Source organism: Salvia hispanica, chromosome 2 (assembly GCF_029641045.1).
Source record: "Salvia hispanica isolate PSC_SH4W2 chromosome 2, Shi_PSC_v1, whole genome shotgun sequence".
Taxonomy (NCBI): domain Eukaryota; kingdom Viridiplantae; phylum Streptophyta; class Magnoliopsida; order Lamiales; family Lamiaceae; genus Salvia; species Salvia hispanica.
In genome coordinates this window covers 16962373-16979099 of record NC_142693.1, presented here as the reverse complement: position 1 = coordinate 16979099, position 16727 = coordinate 16962373, and the positions used below count along the sequence as shown (strand labels likewise).

At 35.7% G+C, this 16727-nt stretch overlaps 4 protein-coding genes across 4 annotated transcripts; 1 reads left to right on the top strand and 3 right to left on the bottom strand.

Annotated features, from left to right (window-relative positions):
• Positions 1-267: 267 nt before the first annotated feature.
• On the bottom strand, positions 268-5595 carry LOC125200598 (E3 ubiquitin-protein ligase UPL5-like). Its single transcript, XM_048098259.2, has 3 exons — positions 3749-5595; positions 1003-1592; positions 268-737 (listed from the first exon to the last, which is right to left on the bottom strand). The coding sequence occupies exons 1-3, from the start codon at positions 5388-5390 to the stop codon at positions 474-476; spliced, it is 2496 nt and encodes an 831-aa protein (XP_047954216.2). The 5' UTR covers positions 5391-5595; the 3' UTR covers positions 268-473.
• Positions 5596-7812: 2217 nt separating this feature from the next.
• LOC125202206 (F-box protein CPR1-like) lies at positions 7813-9353 on the bottom strand. The gene is made up of 2 exons (XM_048100570.2): positions 8148-9353; positions 7813-8033 (listed from the first exon to the last, which is right to left on the bottom strand). Exons 1-2 carry the CDS (start codon positions 9275-9277, stop codon positions 7994-7996), a joined length of 1170 nt encoding a protein of 389 aa, XP_047956527.2. The 5' UTR covers positions 9278-9353; the 3' UTR covers positions 7813-7993.
• A 3555-nt stretch (positions 9354-12908) lies between these two features.
• On the top strand, positions 12909-15316 carry LOC148931666 (uncharacterized). The gene is made up of 3 exons (XM_089064854.1): positions 12909-13283; positions 14905-15113; positions 15307-15316. The coding sequence occupies exons 1-3, from the start codon at positions 12909-12911 to the stop codon at positions 15314-15316; spliced, it is 594 nt and encodes a 197-aa protein (XP_088920980.1).
• A 564-nt stretch (positions 15317-15880) lies between these two features.
• LOC148931665 (uncharacterized) lies at positions 15881-16725 on the bottom strand. The gene is made up of 2 exons (XM_089063592.1): positions 16424-16725; positions 15881-16327 (listed from the first exon to the last, which is right to left on the bottom strand). The coding sequence occupies exons 1-2, from the start codon at positions 16626-16628 to the stop codon at positions 15939-15941; spliced, it is 594 nt and encodes a 197-aa protein (XP_088919718.1). The 5' UTR covers positions 16629-16725; the 3' UTR covers positions 15881-15938.
• Between the last annotated feature and the right edge of the window lie 2 nt (positions 16726-16727).

Genomic DNA, 16727 nt, shown 5'->3' with positions numbered 1-16727 from the left:
TGTAGAATACTCATTCTTACGCTTTGGCAATACAAATTCAAACACGTTGACAATACAACGCATATGATATCCTGAATTAGTAGAACTATTTATTTAAATCATCGATCAAATTTGTATAAATAAATGTTCAACCTCCAACATGATAACTCATCAGATGCCACAAAGATCGAAAAATGTCGTGCAAAAACATCGGCGCAATTCTCTTGGATTCAACCTCCTCTATTTTCGAGTTCCGGATCCGCCACTACTGATAAATGAAACAGGATATTGTCACCATTCACGCCTTCTATATTACCCATATCCACAGTTTAAATAGAGGTCGCTACATGTTACAATTGTAATTTATCACCATTCTCGTCTCGATTTTCGTCTAGTTGCAAAAAAAAGGTCAAGGTCTTTAGAGTCATCCATTATGTACAAAAAAGACTCTGAGAATTTCTATTTTCTGCACAATGACCCAAATCCACATATTTTCACCATGTCCCAAAGCTGCATCCTACATGCTCCTGAGTGATAATGTTAAGACGATCTCGCATCACATTACTGGTCCGGTACGCAGGGAAACACAATCGGTAAAAGCATGTATGAGACGAAGGAAGCCTTCTACGGGATTCAGAAGTCTTGTAGATGTAAAGGCGAGAAGCTAAACCTCTGAAACCTTCAACAGGTAAAAATTTGATTGAGGTCCAGAAGAAGAGTAGAATCTTTTTCTGCTCCGCTGTCATCTCTCCGACAATCTATGGGTTGAGACAAAAACACCAAAACAATGGATGTATCAAACATGAATATACAATGAAAACAAACTTGTTCACATGGACAGAAATTGACTGTAATATTTACTGATCTGCACATCAAACAAGGAAAAAGGAAATGGAATGAAGGGCAAATTAAGAATAAATAAGACAACATTTAAACAGAATCATGTAAATATGTAGGATGAGGTGCAACTAAACCTTGTTTTGCCTTCAACAACTAAAATAAATTAGAACTTCAATAACATACCTTCCAAAACCAAGATATCTGATCATCTGTTTCCTTGAAGCCATGATACTCGGTATGTGCTTTCCAATCATCTACACAGATTGCACTTTCACTGCCATGTAGCATCCAGTCCAGATCTTCTGGTTCCAAGTATTTGAAGAAAGATTTTTGGACACGAGGACAACCAATAATGTCCTCAAAACCTTTAGCAAAATGCTTTACCTGGTCAGCAATAGCTAATACAAACCGGTGGCGTATAAGAGAATCAACATATTTCTTCCTATTTTCACTATTTACAGCAATATTTTCCCCCCCAGTGCACAGATCAACAGTCTTCCTTGTTCCCAGCTCCTCAACTTCATGAACAAATGTTAGGCCTAAGGCATCTTGATCAACGAGCTCCGGGTCCATCTCCAAGATTTGCTTGCAGCTGTTATATAACAAGGGATCTGCATACCTTATATCTTCTAAGGTAATTGTTCGCCCGCCCAATTGCAAAAAGAATAGACGATCAAACACAATGCCCACTTGTATCTTATGCATCAAGGCTAAGGCAATCACCTTTCCGGAGAACCTAAAATACTCAAGGTGCATTGGGTCCACTTTAGATGCTGCAAACAGAAAATGCAATAAATGGAATGATCAGCCTTGTTAGTTTCAACTGAACTGGAACTGGAAGTACTTCGAATGTCACAAGGATTCTGGTACCTAGGAAAGAATTTTCTTTTCTTTTTTTGAGTTACCCAATAATACAATTTCTTCTAATGTCACAAGGATTCTGGTACTACCAAACCAAGTTATGCACAGCTTACCAAAGGATTTTGAATCTTAGTGAGTCTCTCAATTGAGCCCCATCAAATATTTAAAAAAGCCAAATTTCTAAACGTAAAAAAAAGCATATAAAATGTACTCCCTATATTAGTAACAAAAATGAAACTACATTCTAATGATCTTTGTTACCAAGGCAAAGTACCCTGACCCTGATTCTCTTGTTTAGGACAAGTTATGAAGAATAGAATATTCTATTCCTTTATAGTGAAAGAAGTTGGAACAAAGCCATTAATGATAGATTACACAGAAATTGGTAAAAGATCATTTTTGTCACAAAAAACAATGTAAACAGCTAACTGAAAAAATGAGATAATGAATGAACATGATAAAAGCTTGAAAATAAAACTAAAAATAGCAGAAAATAGATATTTTTGCCTAATAACTATGAAATTTGCCTATCCAGAAAAAGAATAGTACCCTCAACGTCAGACTGCTTACAGAGTAATGATAATGGAGTTAAACTACCACAGTGTTTGCCGTTTGTTTAAAATGAATACAAGAGTAACTACTCGTGTGGAAACAAAAAACAAATCATGACTATCAAGAATCTCCTACAACCAACAAAATGGACAACTTAGTCACAGTTTCAATAATCCCAGTAAAGATCAGAAACTATTCTGTCCTACTGGCTGGAAACATAATTTATAGAATACTCAAACACAGACCACTGGAGATGGTGGAGAAATCAGAAATGCAAAGCTAGAAACTTGCTGCATCTTGCAACTATAATTTCCTACACTGAGGTATCTCAAACACATCTGAAACAAAACTTTCCGAAGCATTACAGATTCATCGGTCCATAACGCAAGCCCAAAAATAAAGAAATTAAGTATTTGTAATTGTATGGTTGACTATCTACAAAATACAAATAGGAAAGAAATTTCACCGAATTAAAGCAGGACATTCCTGTGTACCCTTAAAGAGAACATGTGTTGTAAAAGCACATTTGTACAAGTGAACATGAAGGAATTACACCAGACACAGGTGAGTCTCAATTAGATAGCTATGCACTTATTAAGTTCTTGACTTCTTTTCCCATTCTCCATTACACAGACAACATGTAAATGTGAAACTTTTAACAGCAACCAGTGCTTTTATCTACAACTATCTAAGAAAATTTGAAATATGCGGCATTCATCTATGAGAATGAGATAGATCATAGTCAAATAGTATGTTGACCAGCCAACAGCAGTATCACTCTAGCCTTTTAATGCAATATCTACCATGTAATGTTTATGTAACACCAATCCAAATTCTAGCTTATTACAGTTTTGCTTTCAGTTCTCAACTTCTGTCTCTTCATGTAATTGATACTTGTAATTTGTAAATGCTTGTAATGTGTCTAATAACTTGTCTTCACAGATCATGAATCTCATTGCACTACCATTGTCACCCACAGTCTGTCTAAGGACTTCTTGCTCATAAGGCTACTAGAGTGGTCAACAATTCATGTTATATACAAGATGAACTTCTGAGTGCTTATTTAGGCGACCAATAGCAAAGCTCAAACTTGTTTCACACAGTTCCCACTGTCACAATTCAGAAAGGATGTTTGCTATAGAAACTCAGATCTAAATGACAAGTGGGAATTCGTGTCCTGACAATGTCTCCAAAACCTGACCAATCTAACTAGGAGCAACCAGATGTTCTTTTTCTTTTCATACCAAGGTACTAGTGAGACCGATAACATTATGTCTTTTCATTATGTCAACAAAAAATCAAGTAAATATTAGAAAAAAATTAACCATCCTGTAAAGCTCTATTACATGGTTGACAAGACTAAAGCACAACTCAAGGTTATGACAAAATAGAGATGCATAAGCAACAGTAGATCATATTCTAATAACTTATAAAATGTATGCAAAAATTCAAACGCTTGCAAAAAGCATAAAACAGAAAAAATAAGGAATTATAGTTTGAAACAAAGGATCCACACCTGGATTTGGATAGAACCTTCTAAGATCATTAGAGCAAGCTACAAAGAGGGCGTTTTGAGGGTTGAAGATTGCTTGGCATACCAAGAAAAACCACTCCCGTAGAACACCAGGGCCAGTGGCTTCCTCATTCTTGAACTCCATAAATAAACCAGCACGTAAGGACTCAATTTCAGCATTTTTCATATACTCAAATGATTCTGCCAACAAATGTGAGCGGTCAATAAGCATCTCATGTATCTCCCCGTAGTCATCCTTCACCTCGGGAAGCTTCATCATTGCTAAATGTCTCCTCGCCTCAAAGTTGGTCACTTCCTTACACTCCATAATCCAAGTATGGTCCTCACCCCTCTTTGCACACCTAACAACAAGATTACAGAAAGCCCCCTTGTATCTCTTCATGGTTTCCCAAAACAAACAATCACAACCACTGTAAATTTTTGAGATTTTATGAAGTTCCTTGGCAAATTCAAGGTGATGACAAGATCCAACACAAAGGATACCATAATCCTGTTTCACATCATTGTTCATACGGTCCTCCACTTTCTTCAAACGCATCTCGAATGTACGCAATAGATCATGAAAAATTTTATACAACAGTCTAGCTTCTTCTCCATAACGACATGCCCTACGAAAGTCCGATGGAAATTTAATAGGATCACAAAAGCCCTCAATCTCCTTAATCAACGGTGCCACAAATGAAGCGAAATCCCGTATATCAGCCAATGAAGGCCCGGGAAAAGGCATTGACTGCGTACTCAAGGCGAAATCATTGCTGAGTTTATCTGATAACTCCTGAACAAAAGGAAATATATCCGGAATCCCAGTTTTGGCCTTCTCTCCAAGCTCGGTATTCGGTACCATTCCCGCTAAACTACTTCGGCATAAACAATACAATGGATCATCAACTCCAGCTGCCTTCTTTAACAATCTACAGAATTCCAAAATTATAGGCACAAACTCAGCACTCATATTATGCATCACATGAAGAATTCCCTTACTCGAGGTGACGAAATGCCTAATGGCCTCATCCGCCGCGCCTCTATTGTCCTTCGACATATAGAGCATGACCAGCGCTTTTGCGGCTGACGAAGCACTGAAAATCTGCAAATGCTCAGTCGCTTTCTCCACGTCCGTCTGCGAAATCAAAGACATGAACTCCGCGAGCATCACCTTCACCGTCTGCGTAACATAGACCGGCGATTTGCTCCCGCAGAGCTTGAAGATCAGCTTGATCACGTTGTTGATGAGCTTCCACGCCTTCGGATGCCCCGTGCTGCGCATCCGGCCGACGAGATAGAGACTGGCATCGTTCTGCACCTTGCATTCGGCTAGGGTCTGATCACACTGGAGCTGCCTCCCGCTGTAGACGATTCTCTGCTCGAATTCCGGAATTCCGGTGATGGCCTGGATTTTGCCATGGATGGATTCGACGGTGTCGGAGGGGTCGGCGCGGAGGACTAGGGTGCGGTCGGAGAGGATGCGGACGAAGAATTGGAGGGGGCGGGAGGATGATCGGAAGAGGGGAGAGGGGGAGGGGAGGGTAGAGTGGTCCTTTCGCATCCTACTAGGGTTTATGGAGAAGGGAGGAGAGTCATCGTCGGCGTAATCGTCGAGTTTGCGCTTGGAGGGAGATGACGACATCGGCGGTGTTCATGGAATCGTGAACACGGCGGCGCAACGGAGTTCAATTTTGGGGGAATTGGGGAATCGGGAGCGGCGATGGAAGGGAGAAGGGAGGAGGAGAAGAGGGAGGTGGAGACGAGTGTAAATGTAAAGCTGTGTTTGTCAAAATTTAAGAGAGGATTCTTTCTATTGTGGGGAAATGGAAGGAGGTTTTCGTGTCATTATTATTTTATTTTGGGGTAACAACATAAATGAAGCTTCATTTGCGAATTCCTCGCTAAAATACCGAACTACCCTTGCGTTGCCGCGGATAAATATGGGCGAAGTTGAGACTCGTACTAGTACTACTCTACAGTAATATGGTTGTGAGTAGGAAAAATATATATTCCATTCGTCCACGAATAGAAGTCTCGTTTTTCCATTTTAGTCTATCCGCGAATAAGAGTCTCGGTTCACTTTTACCATAAATGGTAATAGGGTCTCACCTTCCACTAACTCATTTCACTCGCATTTCATTTAAAACTAATATATACAAGTGGAACTCATATTTTACTAACTTTTTTCCACCCACTTTTCTTAACATTTTTTAAATCCCGTGCCACCCATGAATTAGACTCCTAATGGCGGACGGAGGGAGTATATGAAAGTGTTAGTGTGTCACTGCTCTTAAAATAACATCATATCATCATTCTTAGTCAATCATTTGTACATATGGACGAATAATAAGCTGCCATGTGGCAAAAAAAATCTGAAAAAGACGGCCAGCAATATTTTGTACACTATACAACAATTTTTCTTGGCCAGCAATATCCAACACACTATACAGCAATCTATAGATTGTTGTGTAGCGTTTATAATATTGTTGTGTAGCGTTTATAATATTGCTGTATAAGTGATATCACAGTGTCACTTTAAGAGGGGTTGTCATTTTAATACAAACTTATATATATATACTCCATATCGATTAATAAAGTTAATTGAAAAAATATATCAAAAAGTATTTAAACAAAAATAATTTGAATTATTTAGATATTTTATAATTTCATGTCCCACAATGTAGTTTTAGTTGGATATGAATTTTATTGTGTAATTGGTAAGTAAGAAAAAATAATTAAAGTATTGTCAATGGAAAATGAATCACATCCCAATAAAGTGAATTGAGTTTCCAAACTTATAAAGTGAATACTCTTATAGGAGGAACTAAAAAAAAAAAAAAATAGTGGAATAGACAGAAGTAGTAAAATATTCTAGATATTTTGTAATCGTAACATCTACTAAATTTTTATAACAAAATATGGAGATCAGAATAAATATAAAAGAGAATATTAAAACAAATTATAAAATTCTATAATTTGAGGAGAAGAAAAGAAATAGGTATAAAACTCTAAAATATTTAGGTATGTAGTACTTTGTATATATTTGTCAATGTGTCAGCATTTGTTTACCATTGTCATACTCTGTATATATTTGTCAATGTGTCAGCATTTGCTTACCATTGTCGTACTCTGTATATATTTGTCAATGTGTTAGCATTTGCTTATCATCAATGCTGTCAAATTTGGCAGAATGACAAAATTATCCTTACAAGCAATATTTTCTTCAAACGCAAGCAATTTGTACTCCAATCCTACAATACAATCCTTTCCATCCATTTAACGGATGTGATGGTTACAAATGGTGGTAGGTTGTCACTTTAGTTGGATTGTCATTTTAATATAAACATACATGTATATATATAGTGTTGTGATATAGATAGAACTAATTCCTAATGTCGAACCATCGAACAAAAAGTAGTTCATTATTAGACAGCACACATAGTTCATTTTGAGGTCATTTTAGTTCAGTCTTTCTGCAATTAAATAAAATGATCAATTAATGAAGTTCGTATAAAATGATCAAATAGTAGAATTCTACCAATTTGATTGCTAATAATATCTCTAATCATACACCAAATCTCATTTTTTGTGTAGAAAACTTATCTAATCATATCGTAAAATCACATTTTTGCATTTTTCTACGGAAAATCACCAAATATGGGTGTACACTAAAGTTACTTCAAAATTTTGCGAGACATGCTAAAAAATTATGTCAAATTTGAGTTTGATATAAATCATTTGAGTAAAATTATATTTTGGTGTGAAGTACGCTAAAAGTAAATTTGAGTTTAGTACTATAAATAATTGGCGATAGCTTTTTTTTTTTTTAGGACGTCTCAAATATAGATTGGCACACAAACTCCAATAGATTGAAAGTCGAGTGTAAATGCAGTGTGTGCATGTTTTATAAAGAAAAGATTGATTTTAAAGTAATTTTAGATGAGAAGAACTGTTCTTCAATATGCAGAGTCTCTTCAATTTTCACTCGTTTCCAAATTTCTCATTAAAAGCTATGCTCTCTTCTTCGTCATCATGTAATTTTCTTCTCTTTTCCATTTATCTAATTCTCCAATTTCCCTTTCTTCTTTATTTCTCCAAAACTATGGTCACATTTTTTTATAGAGCATTCTAAGAAATAAGCACTTCAAACAAACGAAAAGCACTTCATTTTAGTCTCATAACATTTTCACAAAATAAACCAGGCACTTCTTAATCGACCTCCTTTTCTCCATCATTGTTAATTCTTCATAGCCTTAGCTTGAATCCGCTTGAAAGAAAATCATCCCTGCAAAACATCACAACAAAAGAGGGCAAATATAAACACAACAAATACCCAAAGCACTCAAAATTGAAAACAATCAAGAATCAAGATAAGTAGAAAAAAGGATTAACAAACCACCTTTTCTTCTTCATCTTCATCTCCTTCTCATCCTTTCTCGAATCATTGTGCTTTCGAGGCACCTCCACACATGGCCAAACGAGGCTCCCAACAACAACCTCCGTATCGAAAAACGGCTCATCCGCCTTCGCCTCAAACGAGGCGCTGAAGCCGCTAACACGAGCGATTGCGACGGTTTTCTTCTTCAGATCGTACCAGCTGAGGCACATTCCATCGTCGTTCAGCAAAACCTCACCGCCGCCTTTGGAGTAAGCCAGCGGCCGCAGATCGCGACTAAAATGATCGAATCGCAGCAATTTCATCCACGACTGCTTCACGCCGTATTCCTTCATCAACCAGATCTCGGTGCTTCCCTTCTTCCCCGGAACAACCGCCGCGAGACATCCTGCCATCACCTCCACCGATCCCAAACCACCGCCGCGGTATTCCGGCAGCGGAATCTCGCGGTGCTCCTCCTTCCCGAGATCAAAAGCCATGATCGCCGTCTTAGGCTTGCCATCGCGCTTCGCAACCGTGTGGAGCGCGCCGTTCAGGTAGATTCCCCACCTTGAGGTGTGACGTGGCAACACATAGGGGAAATCCTTTGACTTCTTCCATGAATTGGATTTGAGGCTGTAGATGGTCGTTTCTATGGTGAAGGCGTCTGCATTTATGTCGTTTGCAGCCTGACTAACCCTAACAACTTTATAATCGTCGTGTTTAGAATCGTATCCCAGCGCGAATGCAGACTGGCCGTACTCGGATCGGAAAAATCGAGAGGGAATCACCGGCTGCGGCGCCAATTTGAGCTGCTTCCGGATGGCCGGATTCCAGAGGAATATGTCGCCGGAGGCGGGGGTGAGGAGAACGAGGCCATCGCAGGAGCCTGTGACAGAGAATGTCTCGATTCGCGCGTCGCCGAGTTGCAATTGCTTGAAGGAGTCCAGATCTACGTAGTAGAATGGAGATGAATCGAGCAATAGGGTGAGATTTGTGGTGGATCTCAAGGAGTGTTGCAGATGCAGTTGAATGAATTGTTTGGTGTCGATTAAGGATCTCCATGATCTGGAGACGGACCTGAAACGCAGCAGCGCCCTCGGCGGCAGGCGGCAGAGAATTTGTCTGACGATTTCTTCAGGTATAAACGGCATGGTAGGGCTGAGAGAGTTTGGATTGGATGTTGGATACTTGGATTTGAATATCGAGGAGAGTGGACTGACTGTTGAAGTGGAGTATCAAATACTCGACGACTGCTCGGCTACTCCCGCAAATTATGTTTAATTTAATTATTTTCGGTTGGAAAGTATCATGACTCATGAGCTCGTAACATAAGTTGATGGGCTGCTTGGAGAGAGGCCCATTTGAAAAGTTGATGGGCTGCTTGGAGAGAGGCCCATTTCAAAGGTTTCGAGCCGAGATTTAGAGTTCATTCAGTACATGTGATAAGAATTATATTGGAATAAATAATCTATGGAACTGAATTTAAAATTTTATGTTTGGTAAAATAAATTGGTAGAATTAAATTTAATTTAAAAAAATTGTATTATATACAACATACACCACAATACCCACATTCACTAAATCCACACTGCGCATGACACAAATGCTAGATATACACTACAATCCGCGCGCGCACACACAATCACTGAATATATATATATATATATATATATATATGTTTGTGTTAAAATGACAACTCCTCTTAAAATGTCAATGTGACAACGCTTATACAGCAATATTATTAACGCTACACAGCAATATTCAATACGGTAGACAGCAATCTATAGATTGCTGTATAGTGTGTCGGATATTGTTGTTCAAGAAAAATTGTTGTTTAAAGAACAGCAGATTGTTGCCCGTCTTTTTCCAGATTTTTTTTTTTTGCCACGTGGCAGCTTTTTATTCGTCCACGTGTACAAATGATTGGCTAGAAATGGTGGTATGGTGTTATTTTAAGGGGTGGTGGCACCCTAACATGCCCCTATATATATATATATATATAGGGGTGCATTATAATGATAACCCCAATTTGTGTGATAACCCTATAACTAAATCTCCACCACACATTTTTAAAATATGTGGTCTAGATTTAATCTAACAAAACTATCATTTTATCAAATAAAACTATCATTTTCGGATATATTAAGGGCAAAATTGTCATTTCAATTTTAAAATTGGTGGGAAAAAAGAAAACGCTCTAAATTCATCTCAGACTCAAACACTCTGAATCGAATTTCAAACCCTACGAATCGAAGGAAACACTCAAACACTCTGAATCGCATTTGAAACCCTACGAATCGAAGGAAAAATCATCACAATTCTGGAATATGTCGAAGGAAATCATAGTTTTTTCATCGAAGAAAGGTTGGATGAAGTTTATTACTTATTTCACTTTTGATTTTGATCGATTTATCATTTTGCTGATGATTTTCTCGATTATTTTTAGATTCTGTAGTTTTTTAGTGTAGATATTTCTTATATTTATACAATATCGTTCATGCATAACAATATATGCTGCTGGTGTGTGTTTTGCTTTGTTTATGTGTGTTTTGCTGTGTGTGTTGCTATGTGTTTGCATGATCTGTTTAAATGTAGATAAAATGATAGTTTCTGATAAAATGATAGTTTCAGATTATAAAATGATAGTTTCATGGGATATATGGAATAAAATGATAGTTTCTGAATGAAAAAATGATAGTTTCATGGGATAAAATGATACTTTATGTTTGTTTGTGTGTGTGTCCTGATGCTACTGCTGCTGTGTTTTTGTGTGTGTTGTTGTGTGTGTCTCTGTGTTTTTGTATGTAGAAATTGTGCATTTGCTTGATAAAATGATACTTTGGGTGCATAAAATGATAGTTTCTGAAAATGATAAAATGATACTTTGTAAATAGTGTTTTGTTCTACTTAAGTGACAAGTTATTCCCTCTCTGCTTTTTTAAACTCATTGAAATATAGAAAATGATAGTTTCAGAAGAAAAAATGATAATTGCCTTGATAAAATGATAGTTTCAGATTATAAAATGATAGTTTCATGGGATATGGAATAAAATGATAGTTTCATGGGATAAAATGATAGTTTCTGAATGAAAAAATGATAGTTTCATGGGATAAAATGATACTTTATGTTTGTTTGTGTGTGTGTCCTGATGCTACTGCTGCTGTGTTTTTGTGTGTGTTGTTGTGTGTATCTCTGTGTTTTTGTATGTAGAAATTGTGCCTTTGCTTGATAAAATGATACTTTGGGTGCATAAAATGATAGTTTCTGAAAATGATAAAATGATACTTTGTAAATAGTGTTTTGTTCTACTTAAGTGACAAGTTATTCCCTCTCTGCTATTCCCTCTCTGCTTTTTTAAACTCATTGAAATATAGAAAATGATAGTTTCAGAAGATAAAATGATAATACCCTTGATAAAATGATAGTTTCAGATTATAAAATGATACTTTGACTTTATATAATGACATAAACTGTTTAACACACTGAAATCTTTTGTTTATTAGGAAAGAACATTCGTGATGATGATGATGATGAACGTAGAACATTAGCAGAAGAAGTAGAACATATAAGAAATAAGAAGAAAAGAAAGAATGACGATACAACTGATGGTAAGACAGCATCAAAGAAGAGCAAGAAAAAAGTTGTTCAAGATATTACAGTCATTAGGATAGCAACTTTGGCAGGAAGAAGGAATACTGACTTCTTCGTTGACATGCTTGAATCTCTAAACGAGAATCAAAGAAGAGCTGTTAGAGAGATTGGGTTTGGCGCACTCCTAAACTTCAATATAAGAAGTTTCCCAAGAGCATTAGCGTATTATCTAATCAATAACTTTAACAGTAAAACTTCATCAATTGAGTTGAACAGTGGGGAATCACTGTTTTTAGATGATGAAGATGTTCACATAACTCTTGGGTTCCCGATTGGATCTTTACCTATCAATAAAAGCAAATTTCAGAAAAATACCCACATCAAAACTGAAATTGCTAAATTCTGTAAAGGTGGAGAGAAAAAAATGGTGCCAAAGTATGTTGTAGAGCAGATGGAGAGAGACAAAGAAGGTGGTGAGTTCTTTAAATGGACTTTTATGGTTCTCATGGAGTATGCCTTGATTAACACTCCTGCTGATGGAAATTTGAGGCCAAAAATTTTAGATTACATAGCTGATGTTGAGAAGATCAAAGAATACAATTGGTGTGGCTATGTCATATCCAGATTGCATGAAACACAAAAGAGGTGGAAAAAAGACACAGCAAAGATATTTACCGGGCCAGTTATCTTTGTAGTGGTAAGAATATATTTGTTTTCCATTATCTATGAATCTATTTACAGAAAAACTAATATTTAGTTTTTGTTTAATGTAGGCTTGTTACGTGGACAGGATTCTCTTTGAAAAAAAAATGGTGCCAAGATGTTACCCAACAGTGAAAGGATGGACTGCGGAACTGTTGAAAGATAGACAAAGAGCAGAAATGGAGAATTCAACATTTGGTCTGGGTCATATGTATGACCGATATAAAAAGCAGCCACATGAAGAAAATGATAAAGATGACGAAGAAGATGAATCTCAAGATGTAGAAGTTTTGAAGACAAATGATCATCATGATCATGATGAAGTGGGGACAACCAATGAATGAGAGAATTTCATAAATGAATGGAAGGGAGCTGCAAAGGATGTTAAAGCCTCAATGTTGAAGATGGTTGATGTCCTTGAAGCAGCGCCGGATAAACTCAGGAATCTCAATAGCTTTAAGATAATCTGTGATACAACGAGAAATGCAATGGGATTGAGAGAGGAAGGTGTGAAGCATGTTATAGAAAGTCAGGATACAATGACACATGCTATAAACAATGATGAAACTGATGATCCTGAATGGATTGATATCATGATTGAGTTAACTAAAGCTGCTGAGAGGACATATATATTGAAAAATAAGAATGAGTTCCCTACCTTCACTCTGATACCTGAATGTGATGACAGTCCTAATGAGAATCAAGAATTTAATCGGGAAAAGGATGTGGAGAAGGAAAAAGATGATGAGGTGGAAAACGAGCAAGAGAAACAGAATGAAAACGAAAAGGAAAAGGCTAATAAAGCAGCTGTAAAAGAAAAGGAAAAAGTTTCAGAGAAAGAAGTTCAGAATGAAGAATATGAGGTAACTTTTAAAAATGATAGTTTAAGTACATAAAATGATTGTTTATATGTTTAAAATGATATATGTTTGATGATGTTTTTTGGTAGTTCTGTTTTATTTGAAAACTGATACTTTTGAATCATAAAATGATAGTTTAAGCGGATAAAATGATACTTTTGCATGATAAAATGATAAAATGATACTTTTGCCTGATAAAATGATAGAAATTGTGCTTTTGCATGATAAAATGATAAAATGATACTTTTGCCTGAAAAAAATAATAGAAATTGTGCTTTTGCATAATAAAATAATAAAATGATACTTTTGCATCATAAAATGATACTTTTGCATCATAAAATAGTATCCCTTCTGTCAATAACAATTTATATTTTTTTTAAATGAAAGCATGACAGAGTTGATAACATAATATCCACTGTCATCAAGGATATAAATGTTGAAAAAGGAGATGATGAAGTTTTAAAACAGAGAGAAGAAAATTTGAATAAGGACAAAGGGAAGAAGATGGTTTCTCAAGATCAAGATCCTCCAGTCGAAAAGGAGAAGGAGAAAGTGGTCAGAACAACAAAGAAAATTGTTGAAGCAATGTGCTCTCCCTACAATGTCAGAGCAGTAAATCTGAAAGGAAAGCTGAATAAAGAAGAGAGAGAAATAATGTACTGGTTGATGAAAGATGAAGAAAGTGAACAGTAAGTTTTGAATTACATAATTATATTCTTATTCAGTTCTTTTAACTAACATTAAATATGAATTTGAAATCAGTTATGAGGTAGTTTATGAGAACGACAAGATCACATTGTTCAAGATTGACTTCCACAGCCTTGCTCCACATTCATACGTCAGGATCAACATCATAGATGCATGGGCTGTGTTCCTCAACTACAATGAAAAATTCAAATCAAAGGCATCACCGAGTCGTCTTTTCATCAACACCACACCTACGGTACAGTAAACGAGTAAATAAATAATAGTATTACATTAAAAGTTAAAATATATTTACAAAAATGTAAACATGACAGATTTACAACATTACTGCAAGGAGATCTGGTTGGACTGAAGCAGAGAGTCGAGAAAGATTTTGCTCAAACTTGAATGAATTTGTGTCACAGATTGAAAATTTCAAATGGGAAAATTATGACCTGGTAAGTCATAATTAGATATACATTACAGAACAAGGGTGCGTTATAATGGTAATCCATATTTATGTGATAAGCTAATAACCCTATCATTTTATGGGTCAAAAGTATCATTTTTACTAAAAATGATATTTTTCGTCCATAAAATGATATTCTGTTCTACAAAATGATACTTTTCATCCATAAAATGAGGGTTATTAGGTTATCACAATAAATACGGGTTATGATATGATCACATCCCTTACAGAACAACATACCTATATTTTTGAAAATGACATTTATATATAATGTTTTGAAAATTAGATATTCTTTCCAATCTGGGCGTACGAACATTATTATATCATCTGCTTCAATCTCAAAATGCAAATGATGGTATGTTTAGTTAAATGCATTCAGTATTTATTAGTTAAAATGCATGACTATAATTCAGTATGGAACATAATATAATTTTTAATCAACCTCATGTATGTTTTGTGTTATTTGAATAGAGAAATTTCTTCCGAACTTATCTTGGAAATGGACTCAATCCATCAATGGGAAGAACTGTCAAACTGTCAAAAACCAGATACATGAATATGCCATGGCAGAACGATACAAATAAAGTTGACTGTGGAATTTATGTGATGCGCCATTTGGAGACTTACATGGGTGGTCCTGTTCGTAACTGGAATTCGGGTTTAACGAAGAAGGGAACAGAGTCTTTCATAAAACTCCGTGCCAGATATACTGAAGCATTGCTTATTGGAGATACTAACAAGAAGGCTTTTGAGACACTTACAATGATAAAGAAGAAGTTTGAGAATGACAGCAAAAAAAGAAGAAATTGATGTTGAAAAGATGATTAGAGAATTTAAACCCCCTGTATACTAACTTCTATGACTTGATAATAGCGTTTTGTAATAGTGGTTTCGAATATAATCACTCAAATTATCATTTTATCTGCTACAAGTATGATTTTGTCATTATATCGTTTTATCAGTCAGAAGTATCATTTTATCATTTTATCTACTGAAAGTATCATTTTATCAACTGCGAGTATCATTTTATAATTTTATAAGTCAGAAGTATCATTTTATCAGCTTATATATCATTTTGTGAGATTAAAACATCATTTTATCCGTTGATAGTATCATTTTATCAGCTTATATGTCATTTTTTCCAGCTTATACATCATTTTATAAGGTTATTGTCATTTTATTTGCTGCGAGTATCATTTTTTCAGGTTAAAGTATCATTTTATCAGTTTATAAACAAAAGAATGATGTTATCAGCCAAAGTATCATTTTATCAGTCAGAAGTATCATTTTATCATTTTATCTGCTGAAAGTATCATTTTATCAACTGCGAGTATCATTTTATAATTTTATAAGCCAAAAGTATCATTTTATCAGCTTATATATCATTTTTTATGTCATTTTTTCAGGTTAAAGTATCATTTTATCAGTTTATAAACAAAAGAATAAGTTTATCAGCCAAAATGTCATTTTATACACCTAAAATACCTAAACTATATCAAATGGCTTCAATCTGACTTCTCATTGACTCTACCACAATTTCTTGAATCATGACGACCCATCTCATGACATTTACCACACCGTCGTAGAGGCTTATTTGCTTTCCTTATTGCACTCTGCCTCTTTGCTACTTTGCCACTAGCTGATCCTTTAGTACTAACAACGTCTGGAGGATGTACATCAATTACATCAGGTACTGCCATTCCATAAAAATCCTCAACCATCTTCTTCTTTTCAATGACTGAAGGTGCTGCACAATTTCCAAACATATGTTGTTCCAAATCATCAAGACCAGCACTTAACAAAGACAAATGATCCATACTTCCTTCAGACTTTTGGACTAATCGATAAAAGTTGGAGAACAACTTTTTCTTAACTTCCTGCTTTTCATCCAAATCTGCAAGATAAAAGATAACATTATTACAATAAGTACTATCATTTCTCTGACTGAAAAATAGAATTTTTACAAATAAAGGTTAAAAATGGAACACACGTTCAAATGGTTGTTGTTCCTCAGATGGTAGACCATGTGCTGCCTTTAGTAAAGAGCTCTTCAACCACCTTCGACCAAAATATTTCTCAGGAATGAGATTAGCAAACTTATTCTTCAACAAACAAAATATATGACAACATAACAAACCAATTCTGGAAAACTTCTTGCAACTACAGTCGAATGTGTCTTGCTTACAATCATACATAACATCCAATGTTCTACCATATTGGTCCTTGACCTGATGCTTCTTGATGTTATCCTCAACAGTAGTTATAGAAACAATCTCACATACAATACTTATTTC